The following is a 26148-nucleotide window of genomic DNA, read 5'->3' as shown; positions in this document are numbered from 1 at the left end:
CTCGCGCAATAAACTTAATTAAAAATAATTAGGTATCACACTTTTATCATCAGTATATCACCATTATACTCGCATGAAGTATCAAGCTCACTTAATTAGCCTTTGATTTGGCACTTTGACGGCGGTTAAAATTTCGTCCCCAAGGACAACTGCCCCTAATTTAGAGACGTCGCTTTCGTCTAGGGACACGCAGTTGTTTTCGCCTTACCCGCCGTGGTTGCTCAGTGGCTATGGTGTTGGGCTGCTGAGCACGAGGTCGCGGGATCGAATCCCGGCCACGGCGGCCGCATATCGATGGGGGCGAAATGCGAAAACACCCGTGTGCTTAGATTTAGGTGCACGTTAAAGAACCCCAGGTGGTCAAAATTTCCGGAGTCCTCCACTACGGCGTGCCTCATAATCAGAAAGTGGTTTTGGCACGTAAAACCCCAAATATTATTATTATTATTATTATTATTGTTTTCGCCTTCTTGTAACTTATGAAAACAACAAGGATCAGTCCACAGCAGATATTGTCATTTACTCAGTAGCCAATAAGGACCTATTCCACGTAGAGAAATTAAAAGCGGTTTAATTTTGTTAGGTTCACAATAGGGCCACTCATATAGCGCCCTGAATACAGAAAGACACAAAGGGAATAATGCCGTACCAGCTGCTAAGGAGTGCATAGCAAGTCGACTCCCTAAATAATGTGCCATAGCGCATCTCACTGACTATAAAAAGAAAAAAAAAACTTCTGAACGTTGAACCTCTGTTGCAGTCCGCGTTTGTGGCCTCCCAAGCTACTTACAATCACAATCACCCAGAATGCGTAGGCTGTGGGTTCGACTCTCACCGGCGGCGCGCGGTTTTTTCGTCCACTTTTATGTTCGTTTAGCCTATCACCCGCCGTGGTTGCTCAGTAGCTATGGTGTTGGGCTGATGAGCACGAGGTCGCGGGATCGAATCCCGCCCACGGCGGCCGCATTTCGATGGGCGCGAAATGCGAAAACACCCGTGTACTTAAATTTAGGCACACGTTAAAGAACCCCAGGCGGTCGAAATTTCCGGAGTCCTCCACTACGGCGTGCCTCACAATCAGAAAGTGGTTTTGGCACGCAAAACCCCATAATATTTTTTTTAGCCTATCACTTCTGAACTTCAAGTAAAACTACAAACAGCCCTTACGCTTTCGTCGGCATCATTATCTGATGGCGTCATATGGTTGTGACTAGCAAAATCAGGCCCCTCTGTTCCCTTTCTTCTCGTTCCTCACTAGCATATATGCGAGGCCACACTTACTGTGTAAACAATGACGGCCGGCTTCCAAACACCTTCTACAAGTAGAAAAGTAATGAGAACTCTTTACGGATGCGTTGAGGTAGCTAATGTCCTACCTGCTGTGGTGTCGGTGCCAAGTATTCTTGTCAAAGCAGCCAAATTTCATTATAGCTTTTCTGCTCCTCTTCTCAGAGGTTGAACTCTGTGGCTATTTATTTATCTCTTATCCCAGATAGTGCTCTCGTTTGTTTCTGCTAACCAGTACACACAAGAAAACAACTATTACCCCCCAAGCAGGACTTCTACTCTATACCTGTGTATCCGTGTGGTTGGCACTGTTCCAGAGTTGAGCACTCGCTCGCAAACAAAATTCACGAATTCATATTTAAGTTGCCCGAACGAGTGTCTTTTTTTCTTGATCTTTGTTTTTAATTTCTTTGTTTTGTTTCGTTTTTACTGAGATGATACCGCACGTTGCGTCTGTGCCGACCAGGAAGCAATAGGGCATTTAAAAGCGTAAGCATACGATTTTGCCTATGCGGTAAATTTTCTTCTTCATTTGTCCTCCTAATAGCGTAAGCCTGATCGTGCATCCTACTAGACCGCTAATTTTGACGGAAAACGTACATTAGCCGACTCTTAATATGTGGGACTACGAGGGATTATCTTTTCGTGGTTGTCTGGGGACCTTCGTGTTTGCAATCAGAAAGAAAATAACATAAAAGAAAGAACTTATGACTTCTGTCCATGTTTATTAGGGACACAAATTTTCATGAAGAATATCACCGCGTGTTCTATGATGAAATTTCACCTCTTAGAAATATTAGTGTCTATCACGTCGGACACTCTCAATCGTATAGTCGATCGCGACTGTGTGATATTAGCGCTAGTGCCACTCGTGCAATAACAGGACACTGCGGCGGGTGTGATTCGGCATGTGCCTGCGCATGCGCGAGAATTTCTGTAGTTTATAAATTTTATCTCTGGAGCATTGAAGCACGCATAGAACCTTCATTTGTGAAATCTTTCGTAGTTTTTTAAGGAAATAACAGAACAGCGTTTACGAAGTATAGCTGATACATTGCAGTGCTGCTGTTTACATAAACAAATGTGTTGGCCACCATCTTATAAGCTAAGGATGCCAGCTAGACACAGTTCGTAGAAACAATTCCTTTTAGAGCGTAAGCTATTAAGGGCATAACACAATAGCCATTTCATTGGGCAAGTTTGTCCGCCGCCGCCGGTGCTCGTCACAGCTATCACCAGGAATGAGAAAAAAAAATACACCCAGTTCGCACCAGGATCGAACCCGGGCCCTCTGCGCGGCATTCAGCTACTCCACCACTGCACTACGGCAGCGCTTGCCAGCTGCTGCGGAATAACGGCCTACGCAGGTTTCCTACCGCGCGAGGAGTCATGCGATTTTACATGCGATGTGAGATGCGCGCCGCCTAACGTCGACACGAGTAAACTTTGCATTGCAGTTACGTTGTAGTCGGCTAGGTGTCATGACATGTTGCGGTTGCATCGTATCGTGCCAGGCGTCAATGGACGTGATATGTGCGGCGTGTTTGGATGTGAATGCCTGTGTTTATTCTTCGGTACCTGTTATGGCGCCCTCCTCGCAAGGTACGAACCATTGCTGAAAAAGCTAATCGTGGAGCTACGCGCGCGTTCGCAACCAGGCAACATCGGGCTCAACAGACCGCAGCGCAGAGAACAGCACAAGCCACAGCTCGCCGGCGACGCCGGGTTAACATTTCAGTTACTCATCGTGAAAACGACGCAAAATGGCGGTATACTATACAGCCGCCCCTCCAGCTTACGGTGGGACGGTGCTACGTGTACCACGCAGGCCTGTGACTTTTTTGCATAGGCTTTGGCCAACTCTGGCCCTTGCACCACTAAACACCACACATAATTACCAATTTCATTTTTCTTTACTGTACTGTCAGTCAGAAGCTCGAAACAATACGTTCGCTGTTTCTGTCTATCCGCCCTTTGCGATACACCGTCGTCGTGAAGCCATCTCTTCATACCCTGCTCAACACCTCCGCCGCTAGGTGGCCCGTTTCCCTGCCGCGAAGTGCAACTATAAGCGATCACTTTACCTCCGCCATCCCTCTCTCCCCAGCGTAGGGTAGCAAACCGGATCTTCCCATCTGGTTGGCCTCCCTGTCTTTCCCTTTTCTTCTCTCTTTCTCTCTGATAAGCTAAGCACGGAGCTACTGCGACACATAAGCAGTCAGTTATTTCTGTGTTTTTTTAAGCGCCACGCAGGCACCCTGATTAATACTGTCTGCGTATGCTATCTGTAGGGCGCAGCAGAAGATACTATGGAGGACAAGAACGACGCTGTGCGCATCTTAAACCAGACGTTATTATTAAGGATATGGTTGTGTCTAATGTTAGATCCTGCTCCTGTCCAAGTAATCTGTCCAAGTAATAAGTTCAGAGCCGTAAGATTAGCTCAAGTCTGTTGACTTTCAAAATTATTTTCTGTAAGTTAGGCGGTTTACCTGTGAGAACACTGCAACTGCATGAAATTAGTGCCCCCAGGAATGATATTCAAAAAAGTGCTCCACGTGTATAGTTGGACAGAAGTAAATCATAGAAGCATGCAGGGCCCTTTCGGAGAAACAATGACCGGCGTCTAGCATGGAGATCAATGTTGTCGTCACCATGAGACCGAACAAAAAGCCTCAACCTACTTGTTAGCCCTTCGCGCTCAGGCTGGCAGAGGCATTGACACTGTTTGCTTTCGCCGAGGGCGCAATTGGATTATGAAGTCGGCACAGCGCATCCTTTGGAGTGAACCACGCGCACAGTAACACAATCAGTCTGACGTCTCCAGTGACCCGCTATTGTTCTCTGTGAGACCCTACGAAACCCAAGGACAAAGACACGAAGTGTGATAAAAGGGAAAAGGGCACAAAACGAATCATGTAACGTCGCGATGAAACAAAGCCAGGACAAAATTTTGCAAAGTTCTCTTAGTGTGAGTTCTTCGGGTACTGTTCTAACTATTTCACCGGTATATACCACCATTTACCTAACCTGATTATCTATGCTGATAAACTTGGGGACACAAGAACAAATAATGGCTTACGACGCGAGTGGTATTTCATTTTTCTTGAAACTGGAAATAATATCCAAAACCATACAACTCAATATTATTATATTAATATTATATGTTATCATATTAACGTCATGTACCTGACATTAACGATATTAAGCCGTTCGAAAAAATATATTAACATGACTTAGCCTTACTCACTGGCGATAGTTTTCCTATTCTTGATCGCGAGGCTAAGATATCTCAACAGCAAAAAAAGTTGGTGTAATTTGTGGTGCCTGAGAGTACAATTCAAATTTGTCATCACTGTTTTACAAGGGCAAACATGAAGTCAAAAAGCATGTTGCAGGCATTTTACCGCTATCAACGAACAGTGAGAAGAAAGCAATTTATAATCAAATTGCACCCACACTAATATATGATCATAATGCAGACGTAGAAAATACAAAAAATATGGCACTTTTCTGCCCTTTCTTTCGATCGCACCGTATATAGTACGCAATTCGCGATGTTTACAACCTCTACAAGTACAAAAATAAATGCGAACTTTCTGTACGCTCTATATCATTTCTATATGCTCAAGTACGCCAAGGAACTGATCTAGTTTGCGCAGGGAATGCCAGATAATGCAAACTCGCTTCGACGGAATCATGTCCTATACTTAGAAAAAAAAAAGAGTGGACAAGAAGTCCTATGAATAAGGAAGAGATGAACGAGTCATTTGCGTTCTGTCACAAAACGTTCTCACTGCAATCGGTCGCCTTTATGTAGGGATCCTGCACTGTAAACATGCAGCCTAATCAGGATCTCAAACAGCGCCGCAAAGGGTCTTCGGCGAAACGCAGAATGAAAAAGAAGTTCTCGACACTCCAAACACGACTCTGTTTCAGGTCGCTAGACCCTTTCACTAAAACGGCCCTTAAGAAGACAAATAAACTCCTCACGAAGAAAAGGAGACGCGACAGGCAATTCGCATGAGTGAATGGATGAAAGCGTAAGCGACTGTTAGCAAAGTTTACGACCTGTGAGTCAACATGACCGTTTCTATTGGCTGAGAAAGCATTATTATACAACTCCGAGTGCAAGAAAGTTACAGGACGATGGCAACAAACACGTACCCCACGCGCTCGCATTGTTACACATATGTACGCGATTTCTTTTTGTGTTCCAGAAAAGAGTAAATTTTGGAAATCAAAGCGGAATTCATATACTCATAAAAACACGAAGTGCTTTGCTGAAAAATTGCTTGAAAATTGCTTTGCTGAAAAGACAGCTCATATTTCACGCAACAAACGCATATTTCGCCCCTTCATTCATTTGACGTATTGTTCAAGCCGCGATGCTTTCGCTGTGCAGCAAGCTCTCAGTGGCGTGCAAAAATGTATAGTTGCGTTCGGACATAGCAATCGTAAGTGCTTTTTGCATTCCTTTGTCAGTGTGCGAGTCTTTTCTTCCTGTCAATCTCTGCTTTCCTATATTCTTACGTCCCCCTCCCACGTTCAGCACTGCAAGGTAGAGTACTAAATTTTCCGGTCTGGTTACCCTACATTAATTTCTCTTTTTTTTTCATCTGTATTTCTCTCTAGTCAAGAGCTGATAACCTATATACCAGGCTAGCGAACTCTACTGAGTAAGGAATTCATTTTGGTTAGTTGCAAGGTGAAGTAAGAAAAAAGGGCTGTGCCGATTTTTACCTCAAGATATAGGAAATATATAGAAGTATGTTCCAGCATACGTGAACATTTAGGTCCCTAATAACACACTCATTTTTAGGCGTGCGCATACGGAAGAACATACATTAAGTGTTATATTGATAAGCTACCTGAGCAATAAATAGAGATGAGCACAATAGTTTGTCGGACAAGAAAGTGGTAAAATTGTGTGAAAAATGTTCTCCTGCAGAGCTTCTTGGTCAGCGTCGAATTTGTTCTTGTTTTATGTTTGGTTGTAGAGCAATCAGTGCGTACGCCACGAATAACACTTCGCTGAGATTAAGAAAATTCTGGGTGTCATTTGCGGTAAGACTCCATTTGCTTTCCTAGCTGCACATTAAGGTTGCCATTGTTTGAAAATTCATTGGTAAACCCGAGGTTTGACAAAGTGTGAAATAATATCTCGTACGTTTAGTTTAAGAATAGAGCCACTTTTCCGAAACAATGTACCCTTGTTATTTCCTCCAATTCTTCAGGTGATGATGACGCTGACTAGTAAATATTTGAGGGAAAAACGTATTTATATTCTCTGATCTTTTCAGTAAACGTGCACGGCAATAAACACAGAAGTACCACCATCAGAGTGCTTCTGCTCTCCCGTACAACTTTTCAATTAGAAAAATTAAAGCCAGAAAATTTTGAAGCCAACTTGAGGCTAATTTGAAGGCAGTAATATATTTTGGTAAAGGCAGCCTTCTAACTTCATACACAGCAGCACCAAAGCAAACTAGTTGTTCTAAACACGACACACAGCGTGGTCTTTCTTAAATACCGTGATTCGTTTGGCTGATATTTCACATTGGTTTTGTTTTCATGCACAAAAGTTTGTCAATGAGAAGCTGTAACACACTCACCTGAAGGCTTCCTTTCGGGCAGTACTCCTTGACAAGACAACAGTGCGGTGGATCAATGCAAGCTCCAATGAACCGAACAATGTGGTCGTGCTGGAGGTCTTTCATCTAAGGGTTTGACACAAGAATGCAGACATTGGAGATATCATCAGGAGCGATCACATTTCAGCATACACTGTTACAACCAGAAGACAGAACGGGGGGAGGCAAGGCACGAACCATTCTAGGCGTTGTGCTCTGCAGGCAAGAGGCGCTATAACACATAAGGAAGGTAAAACAGAAACTTAACCTTATTTGCAGAAAGAAGTGAAATTATTGCAACAGTAGGTTTTTCGAATTTGAAATGTCGCGCTATAGTCTATAGCGGCATACGTGTTATAGACGGAGGCTTCATTGAAATACTTGTGATACTTTGTTTCAGCAGTTTTACCACTTACTACAGCGAAATAAGTGAAGTGATACAAATAATGCTGACAAACTGCCACAATTCAACACAAATAAATATCGCGCTTGTTGCCCGTACTACGTTAAGTCGCATGACTTCCATTACCCGTTGTTAGTAGGAAACATAATAAATGGTATGTACACCGGGCTGCTTATAGAAAAGTTAGTTTGCCTTCGTTACCATGAGATAGTGGACGGATAATTTACAAATTATTTGCAACAATTCCACATTTACCACTAAATTCAATTCCAGCTAATGATATTACGACGCCAGTGATGACCCTGGTATTTCCGCCAATATACAGGGTGCTTCAGCGAACACTTTCAGAACTTCTTAAATCTTACCTGCGGAAGATTGCGCAATTCGAGTCTATGTGCTGGTCTACTCCAATAGGCGGACATTACTTACACAGAAATTTGAAATGCATGATCGACTAATTATCAACAACGAACTAATTAAGTTAACTTAAATATTGCCATCTCCCAGGGGTAATTTCTAAAAAAATTGACAGTGATCGCTGACACACCTGGGAGAAAGAATCATACTAATCCGCATTTAAATTTTTTATTTGTTAACGGCCCTTCGCACTTCCTTGCAGCAACAACACACAGCGCATATACTGAAAGAGGTGGCTTCTTTGTAAATGACATAGAGGCTTCACTTATTAGAGCGTCATATGGAGAAAGGACTCGACACATTTGGTGACGTTAGTAGACGATGTGACCCAGTGCGCCGAACCGCAGATTTTGTCAAAGAAATGTCATTGTAGCCGCTGATGCAATACCATAGCACTTACAGGTTCAATAAGTGCACACCTTGTACGGGATAAACGTAGGCAGCAACAGGATAAGCGCGTCTCCTGTGTTTACTAAATTTCGCATGAAATACCGAACGCGAAATCAAGCAAGTTTGTTCGAGTTTATCTCATTATATGCATGCTATTGTGCCATTACTGCTTTTTCCCCATGCTTACACGAGCCTACGTACTTCTTACTTGATAACATTAAGGCGTATTTGCCTGCACCGTGTGAAGTGACGTCTCAATTGTCCTTGGGTGAGAAATTTCCCAATAGCAAGAAGTGAGCTTTCCCGCCAAGGATGAAATCTTAAACTGAAAAGAATTTCTCTTGTAAGGATTGCAAAAGTGTGCGGTGTTGAGCTCGTTGGTTTATTTAAGAAGACATAGGAACGGAGCGTGTGGTGTCTTTCTTGCTTTTGTTTTCGTTTTTGTGCCATTCCGACGCCTGGTAAAGATTTGTTGCCTCCGATATTATACTTTCTTATCATTCGTTGCGTCGAGTGGACCATTCGGGCAGTCTTTGACATCATACGTGCTAATGATAAAGGGCAAATAGAAGGAACATCAAAAGCAATTATTAGTAAATGTGGCCCTATATTTCCACCTTTGACCTTGGTGCAACTTCTCAGCGACAGTTCCTACTTTTCAGAGCAGACTGTCTGTGAACACTGTGTTAGTGAAAGCGGGAGAAGTTTCAGTGCAGGACGATGCGTTGCTACCGAGTACAACAAAGAATAACCGTAAATTGCGAGCTTGCAGCAGTAGCCGTGCGATTCTTTTCTTTAAAATTACCATGCATATCACATTAAATGTCTCTACACAAACAACTGTTCCCATGAGAAAGTTTCGTCAAAAAATCACGTTGAACAACAGTTTTTGTCTTGCGCTGACATTGTGCACCTTGTTTCTATGAATAAGTGGGAAAATGAACGCGAACGTAAAAACAAAGCAAAATAAGTCAATATTCTTTTTTTCGGGTTGTCACATAGTTGATAAATACTGAGCGATCAATCACCTGAACCGGGCTGCGTGGTCATTACGTCCAATTTAGGACGAACGTGCGGCATGACCACCAATAATTAACACCGAAATGACATTCCATAGCACTCGGAGCTGCACCACGCTGGGGATGGCAAGGCGCGAAGTATGCTGTCGCGCTAGAAGAGACAGGCATTCGCTGCGAGATTAGTGCGTTGAACACACGAGCGCCCTACATTACTGCTGCATGGTCAGCTCAGCGACTCTGGAGCGAAGTGTTTAAGCGAAACAAATAGACAGAAACAGTTGAACACGCGACAGCGAGCGAGCATTAGCGACGGACGCTGAGGTTTACGAGCCGCGTGCGACGTTCATTACTTCGCCGCCGACCGACGCGCCGCTGAGCAGTGTGGCCACCGCGGCGGCCCAATCTCGCGTTTAACGATGGAGACCCAAGCTGTGTTTTTCACTGATTTACGAGCGTTCTTCCGTGCTGCAGGCTTGCCAGCCAAATCGGCTTTGCGTCCGCTGGGGTATGAGATTCCGGCGGTCCGGCCAACGAACAGGCCTCGTGATGAACTGAGTTCCCGCGCACACGCTCACTCTACGCAGTGCACGGGCCTTCGAAGAATTCCAAGATGGTCAGGTTTTCGAGTCATGCAGTAATCCCAATGCCCAAGCACTGTATACGAACACTCGCGTAGTTGTTCGTTGTTTCCGTGAGAATACCTATGGGACCCTCTGTTCAGTTGCGTAGTGAATTGAAGCGTGACAATGGGTTTTAAGGAGGCGTTCATCTGCCTCTCTTGTTCACTTATTAAACCTTGTGGAGTATGCGAGAAAAATACCACTTTTATGCTGACTTCTTTCTATTCATTTTGCGGATTAAGTATGTTTATCGTTCTGTCTCATGATGGTTGTAAGCTGAAAGATAAGCTCTTTTCTGTTGTTGTTGCCTATGTTCTGCATCCATTAAAAGAAATGTTATATATATATATATATATATATATATATTTGCGCACGCGGTCGCACGCTTGTGTGCGTGTGTTCGATACGGTGAATCTTACAAGTGGGCACTGTGCATTTCATTGTGAAGCAGAAAACATCGGTGACATCTCAGCTCCACATGACGAAAACGAACTCATAATAATAAAATGCAGTAAAGCTTTCCGATCGACAGTGAGGAGTGCGCTGGTTCTATGAACCAGCGGAAATTAGAGCGTTCTGTGGCTTTCCCTATCTTGCGTTGCAGGCATGCATATCTAACATAAGATATTTAACTCAAAACGAATAGACTAATAGAAGAAAGCTTTGTCATAACAAGTTTATATTTCTGGAAACATTTTCTATTTAATTTTCCTTGCGCTCTTTTCGATAGTTTTTCAACATTATGTCTTGCACCATATTTTCGCTCAGACCGTTTTTTTATTGAGAGAGCAAACCTATATTTATTAGCAAAGCCTTGCGACAAAAGAAGGATCTAGTTTGCTTAGGCCTCGCAGTTTGTTGAACTCCGTTTCACGCTGAAGCTGACACACAGCGACTATATTCAATGGAAACTCTGTGTATTACACTTGCCCATGTGTTCAGTGTGCAACGTTCCTCATTACTTGCCGTGTTTTTAAGTGACAGTGGTGAATCTTCACCAGCCAGGCTATATCTGATGGCGTCGGTGCAAAACTGCGGAGCATTCTCGATTCTTGGTGAAACACTGTTAGCGCGCTGCGTGCAACAAAATATAACATTGTTTTGTAATCAAAGGACCTTATGCAGATTCTATAACCAGTTTTAGCGTGTGCGTGTCTGCAGATTGAGACTGTGCGTTTCTGATTACTCTGTACATCATGTCATTAACCCAACACTTGAAGTAGCCTGCCTGATTATGAGTCAAGTAAATACTTCCAACTTTCATTAAATACAGCATCTGTTTCTCTCAAAAACATAACTGACGAATTCTTATTCGACTGAGTGCTGTACTGCACTAACGTCCGCTCAATTTTGTTTTCGCTTAAAGATGTTATACAACTAGTTCCCCTTGATTTATTGAATACACCACTTCAGTAACTTATGTCATCTATCGTACCATATTTTTCTTTATTCCAGTTTAGCTTCAGATTTCTTGAAACCCGGATTTGGAGTGTGTCTTGTTCGTGTAACCCAAAACTGGCAGCGAAACTGGCGAAGATAAAGGGGGAAATGCGCAACAAATATGCATATTGTGCAGTAGATCCTCACTTCCCAGGTAGTTGTTGAGGATCAAGGTTGGCAGATGGTTAATCAAAATTAGTTGATGGCTTTCCAAAAAAGAAAAACAAGGCTGCCACCAAGTTTACGTGGTAAACTAGATTTCCTGCGTTTATATAAGCACTGTTGCCAACATTTGCCTTAGTTATCTTAAATTGGGCACTGTAATGTCCTAAAGATGCATATTGCGTTACTAGGAACGCCGTATAGTGGAGGACACAAGATTAATTTCGACCATCTGGGGTTCTTTAACATGCACCTGAATATAAGTGAACAGAGAGAGAGAAATAAACTTTATTGTTAGACCAGGCTTCTTGAGCCCAAAGGTGGGTGGCCTCCTCAGTCCAGGTAGCCATGAATCGCTGCCGCCGCCCGAGCCCTGTTCACCAACCACAGTTGGCTGTCAAGGTCTTGCGTCACCAGTAGAGCCTCCCACTGGTCTTCTAATTCTTCCTCTGAATCTGCTTCTTTCTGCATGTTATCGCCTGGAGGTGATGATGACGGTGGTGCTTCTCGATTATTCCTGCACCCCAGCACCATATGGCGCAAGGTGTTGGGCTTGTCCGGCGGGCAGAACTTGCAGTCTCACCCGTAGGTGCCCGGATACATGGCGTGCAGCAGTGTGCGGTGTGGGTAGGTTCCAGCCTGGAGTCTTCTCCAGGTTACCGCTTGTTCCCTACTTAAGCGCGGATGGGTAGCGACGCCTCTGCTTCCTGTAGTGCGCCAAGATATCCGAGTACTTTTTGGATACCCGTTCATCATCCTCGTCACAGTTGTTGGTCCGCGTTCTCTGCGTGTCGGAGATGGCTCGGCGTGCATGTTCTCGAGCCGCGGTGTGCGCCGCCTGGTTCCCCGCGAGAGACTCGTGTCCCGGCTTCCAGAGGAACAATACTTTTTTTTAATTTCATCTCCATTGAAAAGCGGTTTCGTTGGCCGGCAATATAAGCCGCGACTTCGTGATCGGCGAAATAACAGCACAACGCACTGATCCAACGTACATGATACATTTGCCTTGGTGCTTTTGCTGTAAGAGTACCCGGTGCATGATTGAACCCACGTGGCACATACGAAATATTTTGAATACCTGCAAAGGTGATTACCACCTTTGTGATACCGGATAAACAATGAAATAATATAACCTCTCTATAATATGCATTCTAGAAAGTTGACTCCTAATTACAGGCTTGTTATTTGGTAGCGCACGCTCTACGATTTCTGGTTCGAGATAGTCATCTGATTCTGAGCACGAAGTCGCCTGTTTCAGGCCACGCCACAGGGCAGACACAACTGTGCACAGGTTTTGATTAGGGAACGAGCTTGGTAAATAATAATGACGAAAGATACAGTTCCACGTTTGTCGTTACCCGCGCCGCAACTTTCGGCCCAAATAATGTATTATGATTACCGGTAATTTGCTGATGCCGAAATTGACAAGTACAGCTGCAAGCGAGTAAGATCTGTCCGGGCAATTCTGCCACGTCCCATATATTTCATTTTCCAGAATATTATTTCGGGCTGTATCAGTGCGCTTGGTAAGCCTTCACAATTTCCATGCGCTCTCAGAGATCATTTCTAAGCAAAAAAGTGTCTATAACGATTGCACCGCTCTGAACACGGGCCTGTCGAGCTTTGCATATATCCCTATACCATTCCTTCTTGATCAATTTGCCTAGATCTCCGTGAGTGCAATGTTGATCACTGTTCAGAGAGGTTGGCTCTTATTCTTATTCGACGTCAATAACTGGCTGATTTTCAAGCTATTTAACATCTGGTTCGCGCTTCTGAACAAGCACCTCTAAATTCAGCACCCCTACTTGCTCTTGAATTTTTACTATTTATTACAATTATTTACAAACTAAATCGCCAGTTGACTATTTTTTATCAACGTGTTTTGATCGACATGAAGTTGTAAGACAACCAAGCGTCTGCTCCCATTATTCTATGAGAGCCGTGAAAAGCCATCGATCGCAATGAAGTTACTTATTAACGTAAAGTACCAAAAGGCAACGATACCAAAAGCAATCACTCATTCGCACTTAGCATGCTTCAAATTATATGTGAAATAGGTGGACTTCACACAAATAAAAAGAACGGGTCTTTTCACGAAGGGAACGCTTGTTCATGTTCTCACACTCTACCTTGTAGAAGCTAAGGCGAAGGCTTTTGGTGTTGCAGTGTTGTGACACAGCGGAAGCCAATTTATGGGACAGCCCTGTTTAGTAACTGTAAAACAAGACGCTTTTCCATGCTTGGATTTTTTTTCCTCAATATAAGAGCAACAAGTCAGCCTGAAAGACGTCAGTGCACCTAATGGAAATGCAAAACTAGGACGAGGCGAGCTACTTAGTTGCTGAATAAAACGTGAGCACATAGCTTCTCGTTACAAGCCCTCGCGCCGACGAGAAAGAATGGGCCAAAATTTCATCCAATAAAGCATTCGATGCTCACGCCCATGCGGAGCCCATTTTTCTTGCGCCTGTCATCTAGGCGTGCCTCCAGCCACGTTCCATCTTACAGCCTCTTCCCACACTCAAAATATTGGAAGAAAAGTCGCCCAATTTGCCATGTTTCTAATCACTACGACCATCCGTGCAGCTTCGAACAGCGGGTCTACATCAGCCCTCAGCCAGAGTTAGGAATTATTTAGCCTGAGGTCTTATTTTTTCCCTATACATGGGCGCTTTTGCTTTCATCCGCGCCAGAGATATTGATGGATCCGTACTAGGTGAATGCTGGCAGCAGTTTCTTTACGACCTACAACTTATCTTATTATATTAGCACGATAAGTATCTCCAAGACAAATTTTGTGGACCTTACAAGCAAAACAGAACGACATTCAGGATTCAGGCATAATAATATCTAATATAATAAACGTTATTTTATCTATCGATTGGGAGTACACGTGTTTACTTCTGGTGGTGAAGTGCTCGAAATAGCGAGCTCGTGCTTTGAATATGCCAAATGGTGAAATCGTAGTCGCCTAACTATCAACTGCTCAAAAGCGAGCTAGGACGTGAAATTTCCACAACAAAATGCAACATTTCTAATTACTCATTACGCCGAAGCTTGTGGGCTGACCAAAAACGTTAAAGATAGGTAGGAATACCGTAATGACACCGGAAATGATGCAATGAGAGAAGAAATATTTTAATAATTTATACAGCGAGGGAGCTACTTGGATTTAGGATGAAACCAGAATTAAGGAGGTTCAAGCTGAAGGTGAAAACAGCAAGCAGAGTTGGGTAGTTCATGTCAATGCGTGCAGAGGAAAATCGGTGGCAGAATACGAACAGAGGGTTGTTATCACAGGAAAGGAAGTGCAAGTGTCACTAAACGTGAGTTAATTACATTCTCTTGCAAAGGATAGGAAAGTTTCGGGTACGGCATTCTTACGTAGACTACGTTTTATTCCTTTTTGTACTCATAGGTGCTTCATCGAGACTCACGCTGGCGTCTAGGAGAATATGGACAGGCCTACTACTTTCAAGCTCGAGAAAAGATTCAACGAAAAAAATACACCTAATCAGGAAAAGCAGCCCCTCGTCAAACCAAGTCGCAGTGCAGATTACGCGCCTCATAGAGAGCGCATTAGGTTAGATTGAGTGACGAGTTGCGGCGTCACTTTCTGCGCGCTCACACGAATAAAGTTCCGCGCATCTCGAGATGTTATGTTTTTATCAATTGAATTCACCAAGACAGTATTGCTAGACGAAAATTCAGCCCCGTGTAAACAGTGGTTCACTTTTTATGCTGATAGCCTGGGCTATGTACCGCGCAAGAATACTGCGATGGATCCTGCAGAATGGATAAATGAATGCTTACGTGAATTCTGATATCCGTGAATACACCCAAATGTGATGCCACAGCTGCTGGATGACCATAAATGGCTAAGGTTCTACTACAACACGCGCTAAGAAACCTCCTCCGTGTGCCTAGACAGAGACACATATTCAAGGAGCAAAGGCCCCCAGATTTTCGCTCTCGCATCCGATCTTAATCGCGCCTGCGCTGAAACTTCGAGCGCCGCGAGAAACGCCACGCCATCTGTACGTACTAGCAATTGCAAAAATGCCGCCCGGGCCGTCCGAAGTAGGACGCCCTCTCCCACCCCCCTCTCTACTCTTTGCCGCGGAACCTTGCGCGCGACGGAAGACGGCGCGCTTCCTCCCCACTTCTCTGCATCGCGTGCGCGAGATTTAACCGCGATCGCCGGCTTACCTTCGCACACTTTGACTTGCACATACAGCATACGGTGCGCGGCGACCATATTATCGCGCTTTGACTTTGTACGGAACCTCATGGTGACACCTATGGCGACGGCATAAATGTTCTTGGAGTGTCCATATAATTGATATTACAATGAAAGAGGTAACATAATTGAACTTTCAGTAAGTTTACGTCTGCATTATACACTTTCAGAATACATAAAAAAGCAGAACAGGCAACAATGCTTGGAGTGAAGGTACATTGTAGATATGGTGAAGAGAGGACCGCGCCAGGGAACAGTTATCGGTGCACTGCATTAGAATGACGCTGTCGCCCTTCTTAGGGAAACGTTCACTTGTTCGACTGTCAGCATTCCTAGTGAAGTGGCTACTTTTTTGGGCCACAGCCATGTCGCTGACCAGGTCAAATTGTGCTCCCAGTAAGTTATTTTCCTTTCATATGCGGGACAGCCTATGCTAGGCATGAGCAGTGGCGGGGTGTGCATTGCAGTTTAGTTGGCAGGCAAGCGGCAAGCATGAATGCGGAAAGCCTCCTTCAGACGCGTACTGCAGCAAGCGTTCGCAACAATCCCGTCGACTCACTCGCTGCTTTACGGACGTCCTTGTGTTGCCTTGAGATAGTGGAGGTAAGAAGGTCGCTGCGGTTGAAGTCTAGTATCGCACTTGCAGTTATGTGTTACGCTTCATTATTTTTGCTACGCCACCTTCACATTGAGCCGTACGCAGCGATCTTATAGTATCCGCTTGGTTTGTGGCGATGGGTTCGGTACGAAACGCCCGTAATACATGCGCTAACGCGTGCGGAGTCATGTCAAATAGTTGGACCAACCATCAATATCTCCTCATTCTACAACACCTCGGACGCTTTATGTCTATACTATTATTCATTTTTATTTGAAAAGCATAAATCACAGCAGTCAAGGTCAGGCTGACAGTTGCCTCCAAAATGGCCCCAACAACAGCCTACCTCGAATGGCAAACTAATAAACAGAGGGAATAGACAAGAAAAGAAGGCACCAGCATCCATGCAATCGTGCTCTCAGAAAACTGTTTTTGTTTCTTCGGCGCCCGTCAATTCGAGTCGCCGGAAGAGCGCTGAACAGCTAGCGCTCGACAAAAGGTCATCCTGCATAATATATATTTTTCGTAATCATGTACTTGTAATAATCCGCGAGCGTCTTTATTGTTGGCGCACTTCAGGCACTTCTCCCAAAACAGCTCCTTGGGGGAGCTAGGATGACCTCAGAATGGCCGTTCAGTAGCGTTTCGTTATTTTCTCACTGCATATAAGCTCACTATGAGTTTTTTCTAGGGACATTCACGCTGGAAGCCTGAAGAAAACGAGTAAGCGCGCTGAACAACGGGACGTCGCTGAGATAGACGAAGCCTTGGCTCAGTCACGTCCCGTTATTCAGCGGCGCTGTTACTCGTTTTTTTGAGACATCTACCAACGAGCCCAGGTCAGCACGTTACTGCTGGAAGCCTGAAATAGGAAAACAGATTGATGATATTGAGACGAAATTTTCTCCAATATATCAACCGAGCTCCATACTGCATGAAGAAATAGATATTGAATTGTCAAGCTTTCTAATACCTGTCTAGTGCCTGGTGGTTTGTCTGTACTTAAGAAGTTGTGCCGCGCGATCGAATAGCCTTGGCGTTAACTCATCTTCTTTTTTCAACAACACTTCTAAGAGATGTCGGGCGAAGCGACGCGACAGGTTACCGGCCGCAAGCAACAACAAAAAAAAAAAAAATGGCTCGGTAGAGCACTTACAAAAAATCCAATTCCTTGCGCTAACCTTGGTCGAAAAGTACCTCATGGCTATACTTTGCCGAACGGGATGAACGTGCAAAGAAAGCAAAAAGCGAGACCACAAAAGGGTTTTCTGAGCTTCCTTAAGGACCCCTCGATACACCTTATTTTACTTTTAGCTCTGCCGAAAAGAAGGTTTCTATACCGGAAAAAAACCAAGGAAACTGTAAGGAGCAGCTTTCCAAAGAAACCAGAGGATCATAGTAATAGAAAACGACATCTCAGAAAGAGACGAGTAAGGAAAAAAAGGAACACACTTAATCGAGGACTGGTGTCTTCCTGGTGTCGTGTGCACGGTTTACCGCACTACGCCTTCATGCTCTCGCATTCATAGCAGCCACTCTGGCTGATGCGCATTAAAGAGCCAACACAGCGGGCTTTCCGTGACAGAGACCTGTGGCGCCGCTACGGGGCTACAAAGGCACAGGAGGGGAAATGTCACTTGCGCAAAGGCTCGCGTTTAACTCGCACCGCGATTGCCTTTAATATTGTGTCATAACCAGCCTTTCCATGCGCTCCTTATCCCCTTCATTCACTCTGTACACATTTGCGCACGTCACGTGTTTTTGGCAGTTCTGTCCAACAGTTGCAAAAAATTAACCACAAACATTAAGGTGCGGATAAATTGAACCCTCTGCTTAGATGACACAGTGCTGCTACAAAGGGCCGCTTTACCATATTTTAGGTAATGTTCGATGCACCGTGGTTCGTCAGCAGTACTGAAGAAAGGGTTCTTTTGTTCTTTCTCGTCATGCCTGCTGCCAGTAATTCACTTGTGCACGGAATTTGAGCTGATGATTAAACATATTGAAGAGGAAGCGCAATATGACGAAGACAGAAGGCAAATAATTAAAATTTGTTTGAAAAAACGCGAAATGAGTGACAGTACACCAAGTGGAAATTTTATTACTGTTAATTAAGAGGACTGCCTAAAACATGCAGATAGGATTGTGTCACAATGCTTACTTTTTTCACATAAGTCTGAAATACCTAGGAATAAAATTAATTACCTTTCCATTACTTAGTGAGAGCGCATAATAATTTGCAACTGAATGTGATAAATTCCACTAGAAGAAAGCATTGGAAATGGCTGTCGTGGCACAGTTCAATAACGGAATGGTAGATTGGCTCATAGGTATAATGAATGAATGAATCAATCAATGAATAAAGAAATAAAATATTGCTCTAATGATGACTGAACACAAATGAATTACTGAACAAAATAATTATTCTATGACGAGGCCAACAAAGAAATGAAAGAGTAAATAGAAGGACAGCAGAGCAAATCTTTCATGGTAGTTGCACTGCGATAAGCTCTATTTATTGCTCTTTATGCACAGGTATTATACGAAGTGACTGAGCACGTATGCCACATTCACTAGTGCATGGTTGCAGCACTGACTAAGACTGGAATATTTTTTTAACTTAATCTCGAGTACCCCATCAGGTATTTCCCTAGCCTAACTTTTATTTATTTATTTATTTCAAGTACCCTCATGGCCCTGCGGGCATTATTGAGGGGATGGAACAAGACATACAATAATACAGATAACAAGAAATGTAAATACATTCATGGGTCACAGCATTACATATCATTGCAATTTAGCATAGCATTGCATACATGACATTACATAGCTCACTGCACTGAGTTTTACAGATTTCACAGATTTCAGCAATTGTGCGCATTCATGGAAGGCTAAAAAAACGAGAAAAGAAAACAACTAACAACGCAAACTAGAAAATCAGCAACCCAGAGTTCGTGAGGGACCACGAAACGAAAGGCACGCATGTCATGAAGAAGAAATGTAGACACTTAACTTTTTCTTAAAATGCTCGAGATCGTCGGCGAGTGCCACATCAGCTGGCAAGTGATTCCACTCGGATGACGTAGTTGGAATGAAAGAAGTTAAGGGAGCGGTAGTGGGACAAAGTGGAACGCCCACTTTGCGTGGATGGCCAATGCGCGATGAAACATAGGCGGGTAAAAGGAGCAAAGCGTTTTTCAAAACAGGATTCAGATTGTAGATCTTAAAAAAAAGACAGAGTCGTTAAATTTCCCTGCGCAATGAAAGTAATGGTAGTGACAAGGTGTTTTTCATTAGTGTGACACTTGATGTGCGGTCATAGTTGTGGAGGATAAAACGAGCGGCACGGTTCTGAACAGCTTCTAACACAGATATAAGTGACTTAGCTTGAGGGTCCCATATCGACGCGGCATATTCAAGCTTTGAACGAACGAGTGTTTTATAAAAAAGGAGTTCTTAAAGGAGAAGGAGTTACCAGTTCTCGTTAACTTCTTTATGATATTTTAGTGTTTAAATATATTAGGAACAATTCTCGCAATTCTAGTATTCTTTAACTATCTAAAAAAGCCTCTACCCAAAGAAACACTGTTTGCAGAGTTTTCTCCGATTTAGTAATTATAATGATCAGTTAGCTGAAACTAAATAAAAGCAAACATAGGCGTCCTCTATATTGTTGAGTTTCTAAATTACACATAATTAATGGTTTAATATCAAAAGCAGGCCTGTGCATAACAAGAGCAGAAAATTAGACGTTCTCGTTCTTTCTACAAATGAGAGAAAATGAGGAGATATTTACCACAGAAAAGCGAGAATGAATTGTGACTCAGCGACCACGTAATGTACTTTGCTTTCTATTGCACCACGCTGAAGGCACCACGTGGGTAGCGTGCATCCAGGCGCCCACACTACCGCCCAGAGTAAAACGTAGCCTTCCTTGGTTGCTTCCCGTTTCTTTGGTTTGCTTTTGCCCAGCGCAACCTTCAGCCGGTGCCCATCGGCAAAACCGCATCAACGGACGGTTGTTCCACTTCCAGACCTTCCGGCTTTCATGTGGCCGAACAAGAGCGACTTGGTCCCAGTAATCACGAAGTGGCCTTTGCCCCTTCGGCAAACAGGGACAACGCTAACGCTAAACCGAGTTTCTGTTTGTCTCCTGGCATTGGCCTGCAGTTGACTGTTGCGCCATGGCTGTGTTTGTCTGTTTGCCCACGTCGCGTCTCTACACAAGGGCAAGCAAAACAAGCACTCAATTGTTCGCTGACAGGAACCTGCACTGCCTACTCGCCGACCTGCTTTCAGTGACCGAGCCTGAGAGAGAACCACTGAGTTGACACTGCGGATGTTGCCCAGAAAGAGCCGCTTGTCGATCGCAGAAGGCCCAGGAAGTCCGGTAACGTATATACCCGCAAACATCGTTAATACTATGCGAGTGAATTTGTATTTTAAGCGCTGGACTTTAGTAAAGAATTTCAGCTGTTTCTCTTGAGCTTGTACACATTCGACAATGTCACAAACTGAAATCGGTCATGTACTCAGTCTTACAAACAAATGATCAAGTTTCTAATTTTGAATGTCCCCGGAAATCACTTCAATATAATTAACGAAATTGTTTCTTGGTCCATAAAACCCAGTGTTACAGTAAAAAATCGCATTTGAAAGCCATCTGTATTCACAGCATTTTCTTATTTTGCAAGGCAACCTTCATTTTCAATCTGTATTCGTCGCATGAACTTAATGCTATTCATTCACCTCAAGGCGCTGTGTGTTTGCTGCCTGCTTAGGAGCACCTGTGGAAATTGAAGGGGCAAGAGAACGCGAAACGCAAGGTATGTGAAATTTTATTCTAAAATAAGTCGCATGGTTCTTCATTGTGTCCATAATAACTTTCGCAAGATTTAAACGAAGAAATTAATAAAGTACACCCGGCACAAAAGTGCTCCTTTACAATGAGAGCATGTCGTCTATCGTGCTGCTCGTAATTTATTCGAAGTGATTGCCTCTTAATTTTGTGTTGGGACTGTAAAAAAATGGTAAGTACCGTAGGTTATTCTCTCTAATGGGCACAAAACAACACAGCATGAAACAGGGAATGTAAACTGAAAGCATCGCCACAAAGTTACACAAATTATTGCGCGTTACGAGATCACTTATAACATGAGTGTGCTGCCAAAAGAGAAACTTATGCGGAATACTGAGCCGAAGGTCACCGTACTGACATCATTCCATTCGCCACTTGTTATCGTCGATCCCTTTCTCCCCTTTACCTTGGCGAGAAATCAGACTGCTTCGAATCGTGCGTGCCACAGATATTTAGACTTCTACAAGACCCGCCTGGCGCGGGGGAGGGCGGGCATTCATAACTATTTCTTTCTTGAGATGGTGGAAAGGCTGCCAAGCATAGTTAGGAACAAGAATGCGCGCCTTCCATGGGCTTCATGACAATATGAACGTCTCTTGCTTGGTCACTGTGGTGGCCGATTCGAGGGAGTGATACAATATTTACACAGTTCATCTCTACGTTCCATCTCTAGTTGCATCTCTACGTGCCAGAATTTTTATTCGCGTATAATTATAGAAAACAACATGCAATACGCCGCACGCAAGAAAAAGATTGTGCAAAAAGTAGATGTCCATAAAGCCAAGCTTACTTTGACAACAGCATTCGTAGGTTGAAACAGACTATTTGTAGATGTTATTATCACACCTACAGGATTTCTGCAAAATGCGTAAATCAATGTCCCCAGAAAAGGACAACGAAATTGCGCAGGGATTAAGCAGCAAAGGCTAATAAAATACAAAGCCACATTTGTAACACTTTTGGCACATTGGTGTGCGCGTGATTGCACCTGTTAAGCAAATCAACAAAAAAGTAGAATCCGACAGGACGTATATGCGACTTCAAAGTTCTCGAGGCGATAAAAAACTCAATATTTCGCAGGATCACCCCGCTCTGAAAGCCGCTTTGCTTAATTTATGCAGAGTAATCGTAGTGAAAAGAAATAAACTAGCAATTATCGGCTACAAACTCACTTTGGAAGCAACGATGAACCGAACCGTAAAGAGAACCGTCTAGACATTATAGTGTTGCTGCTTCAAGCGTACTAGGCATGCACAACTTAGCCAAAATCAGGTAAAAATAAATCAAAACTGTCGCTTCGCACAGATTACAAGAAAACATGCTCCAGCGCACTTCGAAAACTCATTGACACGCTATTCAAAAGAACCATTCTATAAGCCGTCCCCGTAAAGAAAAAGGAAAATCCACTCAACTACTCCCACGCATGCGCACATGAATATAGTCGACAAAAGCGGACATTGTAAGGAAATGTCAGGCGCGAGATTCTCTCAGGCCTGAATCGCACAACTTTTCATAGACCACGACACAGTCGATTTCCCGGCGTCTGCCTCCGCGCCATCTTTGCAGAACGTTGAATTTTGTGAGCTTTCTTTTTTCTTCACCAGCTCCTGAATACATAACGCTGCTGTCTACATGCAATGCATGTTTCCATAAGAAACAACAAAAGATCATCGCATACAAATAATATATTGGTTATGTCCACCCGCCATAATTTAGAAATAAATTGAACTAACCAGGAGAAAATAAACAGGTAGCATGTCTTACGAAAGAAGGCTGTGTTGGCGTTGTACTGATTACCGCGTGTTTATCTTGATTAACTAAACGTGAGGCAATCCCGCTATAAAATGCGTCAAGTTTTAAGCGGAGAAGTAATTTCTGTGGGCTCTGCACAGGCGCAAGGCTAAGTGCAACACAAAAGAAGGACACGGGCTACAGGGTGGACGCACTAACTGTTGTCACCACAAGCAGTATCGCGAAGATACAACTCGTTAACGCGGGTTAAAGGGCGCGAGTTAAAGGGCGCGTGTTACTGGATTCATACAACTGGAAAGAAGCTACGCGAGCGCGGAAATTGAAATTCGGAACGTGACGAGAACGCGGCCCGAACACACGCCCACGATCTTAATTTGTTCTTTGTATCTTATTAGTCCTGCGACCGAACAGGTTTAATAAGAGATAAAGCGGAAAGGTTGGCCAGAGGAGGATGCCTCTGGTCTTCTACTCCACAAGAAGGACGGAATGCCCTGGTGGTAGAGGCACTGGCATACTATCGTTAGTGCCCGCAGATAAAGGCAAGAGAAAAAGTTATCATGTGCATGTCTCAAAGTTGTTACATGCTTTGATAGAAATATGAAATACAAACTGGGGTCCCATAGTCATAGACTGTATTGGGACCTCCGGTCTAGGATAGGTGGTGAGAGGAATTCCTATATACACCTCTCCATATATAGACGTATATACTATATGTGTGGACGTATATATTCGCCTTAAGCGAAGGCGAATGGTCAATGGCAAAGAGCATGCTTACGAATGAAAACCTCTGTGAAAACCGTTGGCCCCGGTCTGTGTAGCCACAGTGAAAGAGGAATCTAAAATAAACGTTGCACGTGTTAGGCAATGAGCTTTTAATCTTTAAGCTATAGCAGATAATGGAACGGCAGATATCCAGCACTATTCAGAAAGTCAGCACCCTAAACTGTGCCGATGTTAGTAGCTGCGACTCTCGAGTCCAATAAAGCATGACGTGTCTGGTTTATACCATCATTCAGATATGAAAATCAGCCATCTGCAGATAGCTCATCCGGAATAAAGATGAGGACGAATAGAAAATGCATAGCAGAAATAACGTGTGCTGAGTTATCCTAAATAGTTAACTACCAGTGTGAATTTCGAATTCCTATGATGTAAAAAAAATAAAAAAAAAACAATCGCACACGATTACATATACATCGCTGAAAAAAATCCTGCATTTATTATTTTCTCCGCATCTTCATTGGTTCAGTGAAGCAACACACCATGTCCAAGTGATCGCTACTGCTTATCTGTGGAAACAGCAGGCAGAAGTTTTGTTAGATCTTGAATGTTGTCATGGCTATGTATGCAGAAATGAGAAAACTTAGGTGTTTCGTAGAAAGCCCTGCATAACGGGCTAGAACGCAGCATATGTATGTTATTAACAAATATATATCGAAAACGTAGCAAAATTACTGCCCGCTAATTTATGATATTAATAAGGAATTTTTCATTCAGTAAATGCAATTAGGTGGGTATGATGAATACAGTAAGTGCTATATTGTGGCTTTCAAATTTGAAGTGTACATTTGTTCGTATTCAAGGAGAGCTGTCGGTAAGTGAGGAAGCCAATGAGGATGGCCAACGCGGCGTACATTTAGTTTGCTGCCCTATTTATACAGATGCAAAATAACAATATATGTGTCAAGAGAAAGATAACACTTTCTGCACTCGCAAGCCAAGAGGAGGTGGCTCGGGGGTGCACTAAAGTCTACAGAGTGTTGTGAAGAGTAGCAGCGGGCGAAATTTAGACTATTGGTGATTCGTGGATATAGAAAGCTTATTTGAGAACATATGATCCCAATAGAAGAAAAAGAAATACAGTGGTAATCATTCTCGATTGTAGAATTGGGGGCTTAAATCACAAAATAATAAAGACGCATATATGTCGTTGAAATAAACAGCCTTTATTTAAATCTCTCTGCATGTAATTGCATCGTTCCCTTCCTGAAGTTTTATTTGTCCGTGAAAAATTACTTCAGTGCTGAATGCGGTCATGTGCAGTGATCACACAAACAAAAGAAGAATGTGCGCTCTGCAACCGACGCCGTGTCCTTGTTAAAGCAAAAACTTGTTTTGTCAGCCAGGAATACCGTGAGACCAAAAAGAAAGATAGACACGCCTTTATCAGATAACAAGAACAGATCAAGGCTTCTTGGGAGCATTATATCCAATTGCGGCTTCGCCTCGGTGCCCCGAGGACCGCAATTTCAGCCAAATAACAAAGAACGGAGCGCAGACGTCGATGCGAATGGAGCGAAGTGGTGACTGGCTCCTGTAAATCGAAGGTGAGCCCCACGACGAAGACAAAATAGAGCGGGTTGGGCCCGAGCGAACGAACCGCAGCAATCAGAACCCTCCGCTCCTGAGGCATCCCACCGAGCGCCATCCGTGAGATTGACAGGCGAGTAATTTCCATTTATGGCGCTGCCATACAGAACACAACGATAGCTCCACGCCCTTTGACTCTGGTGAAAGGATCCTCGCTTTCCTGCGTGCTTCTTTCATCGTAGTTCGTCGGCAATGCCGTCTACCTCCGTCGTCGTTCGCCCGCTACCTTCACCGTCTTCGCTCCAGCCCTCGCCACAAACAGAGAGACGCGCAATCCTTCTTTCAGCATCACTTCTCTTTCGACGGCAACCCGCCATCTCCATACAAAGTGGAGCCTGCCGCCCCCGCCCGCGTCAGACGCCGGACTCAATCTGAAGAAGCACGCGGAACTCCTCCTCTCAGCCACCGCAAGAAAATTGAGATCCGCGAGCCTTTGGTGCCGATCGATCGCATCGAAGACCGCGCGTTGCGTGTCGTCTTCCCAATCTCGGACCCGCAGCTTCGTCTTCCCGTCACCACTGTGCCTCTCACTGCGTCGTGCTCGGCCTTTTCTTTGTGCAAATGGACCACACTCCGCAGCCGCTTCACCTTCGCGTTGCGTACACTCTCGGGTAAAGTTGTGCGGGGACAGGTTGGTCGCTTTCACCTAATTTAGGAGAAGTCGCCCAGCTCTAAATATCCTTATTGAGTGTCGACTAGAGAGTCAAATGTATGCATCCTCAAGTTGCCAAATGCAAAGACAAGAGCTGCAAGGCGAAGCAGACGAAGTGGAGGCGCTCTCATGCACTACTCCAGTTTTTGTCTGAGAACAATAAATGGCGGCAATATCTGCGATGCCTCATGAAAACTGTGAGTGTTCATGATTTAAGAGGAGGCGGTCACTTAACAGTAAGTAAAGTTTGTATGAAGAGTTAGAAAATTAAATACAGTTCAGGTAATTTAAGCTTATGTCACTG

At 43.9% G+C, this 26148-nt stretch overlaps 1 protein-coding gene across 2 annotated transcripts in view; it reads right to left on the bottom strand.

The window, feature by feature from the left end:
• The window catches only part of LOC142582439 (atrial natriuretic peptide receptor 1-like), a 279999-nt gene that overhangs the window by 40439 nt on the left and 213412 nt on the right, over positions 1–26148 (bottom strand). For both annotated transcript variants that reach the window (XR_012828436.1, XM_075692164.1), the window contains exon 11: positions 6903–7007. Coding sequence is in view for 1 of the 2 variants with exons in the window: in XM_075692164.1 (XP_075548279.1) it covers positions 6903–7007 (105 nt within the window). In the remaining variant the exon portion in view is untranslated. The remainder of the gene's footprint in view (positions 1–6902; positions 7008–26148) is intronic.

Source organism: Dermacentor variabilis, chromosome 5, assembly GCF_050947875.1.
Source record: "Dermacentor variabilis isolate Ectoservices chromosome 5, ASM5094787v1, whole genome shotgun sequence".
Lineage (NCBI taxonomy): Eukaryota > Metazoa > Arthropoda > Arachnida > Ixodida > Ixodidae > Dermacentor > Dermacentor variabilis.
Note: the sequence above shows the minus strand (reverse complement) of the source record. Positions and strands in the feature narration are given on the sequence as shown.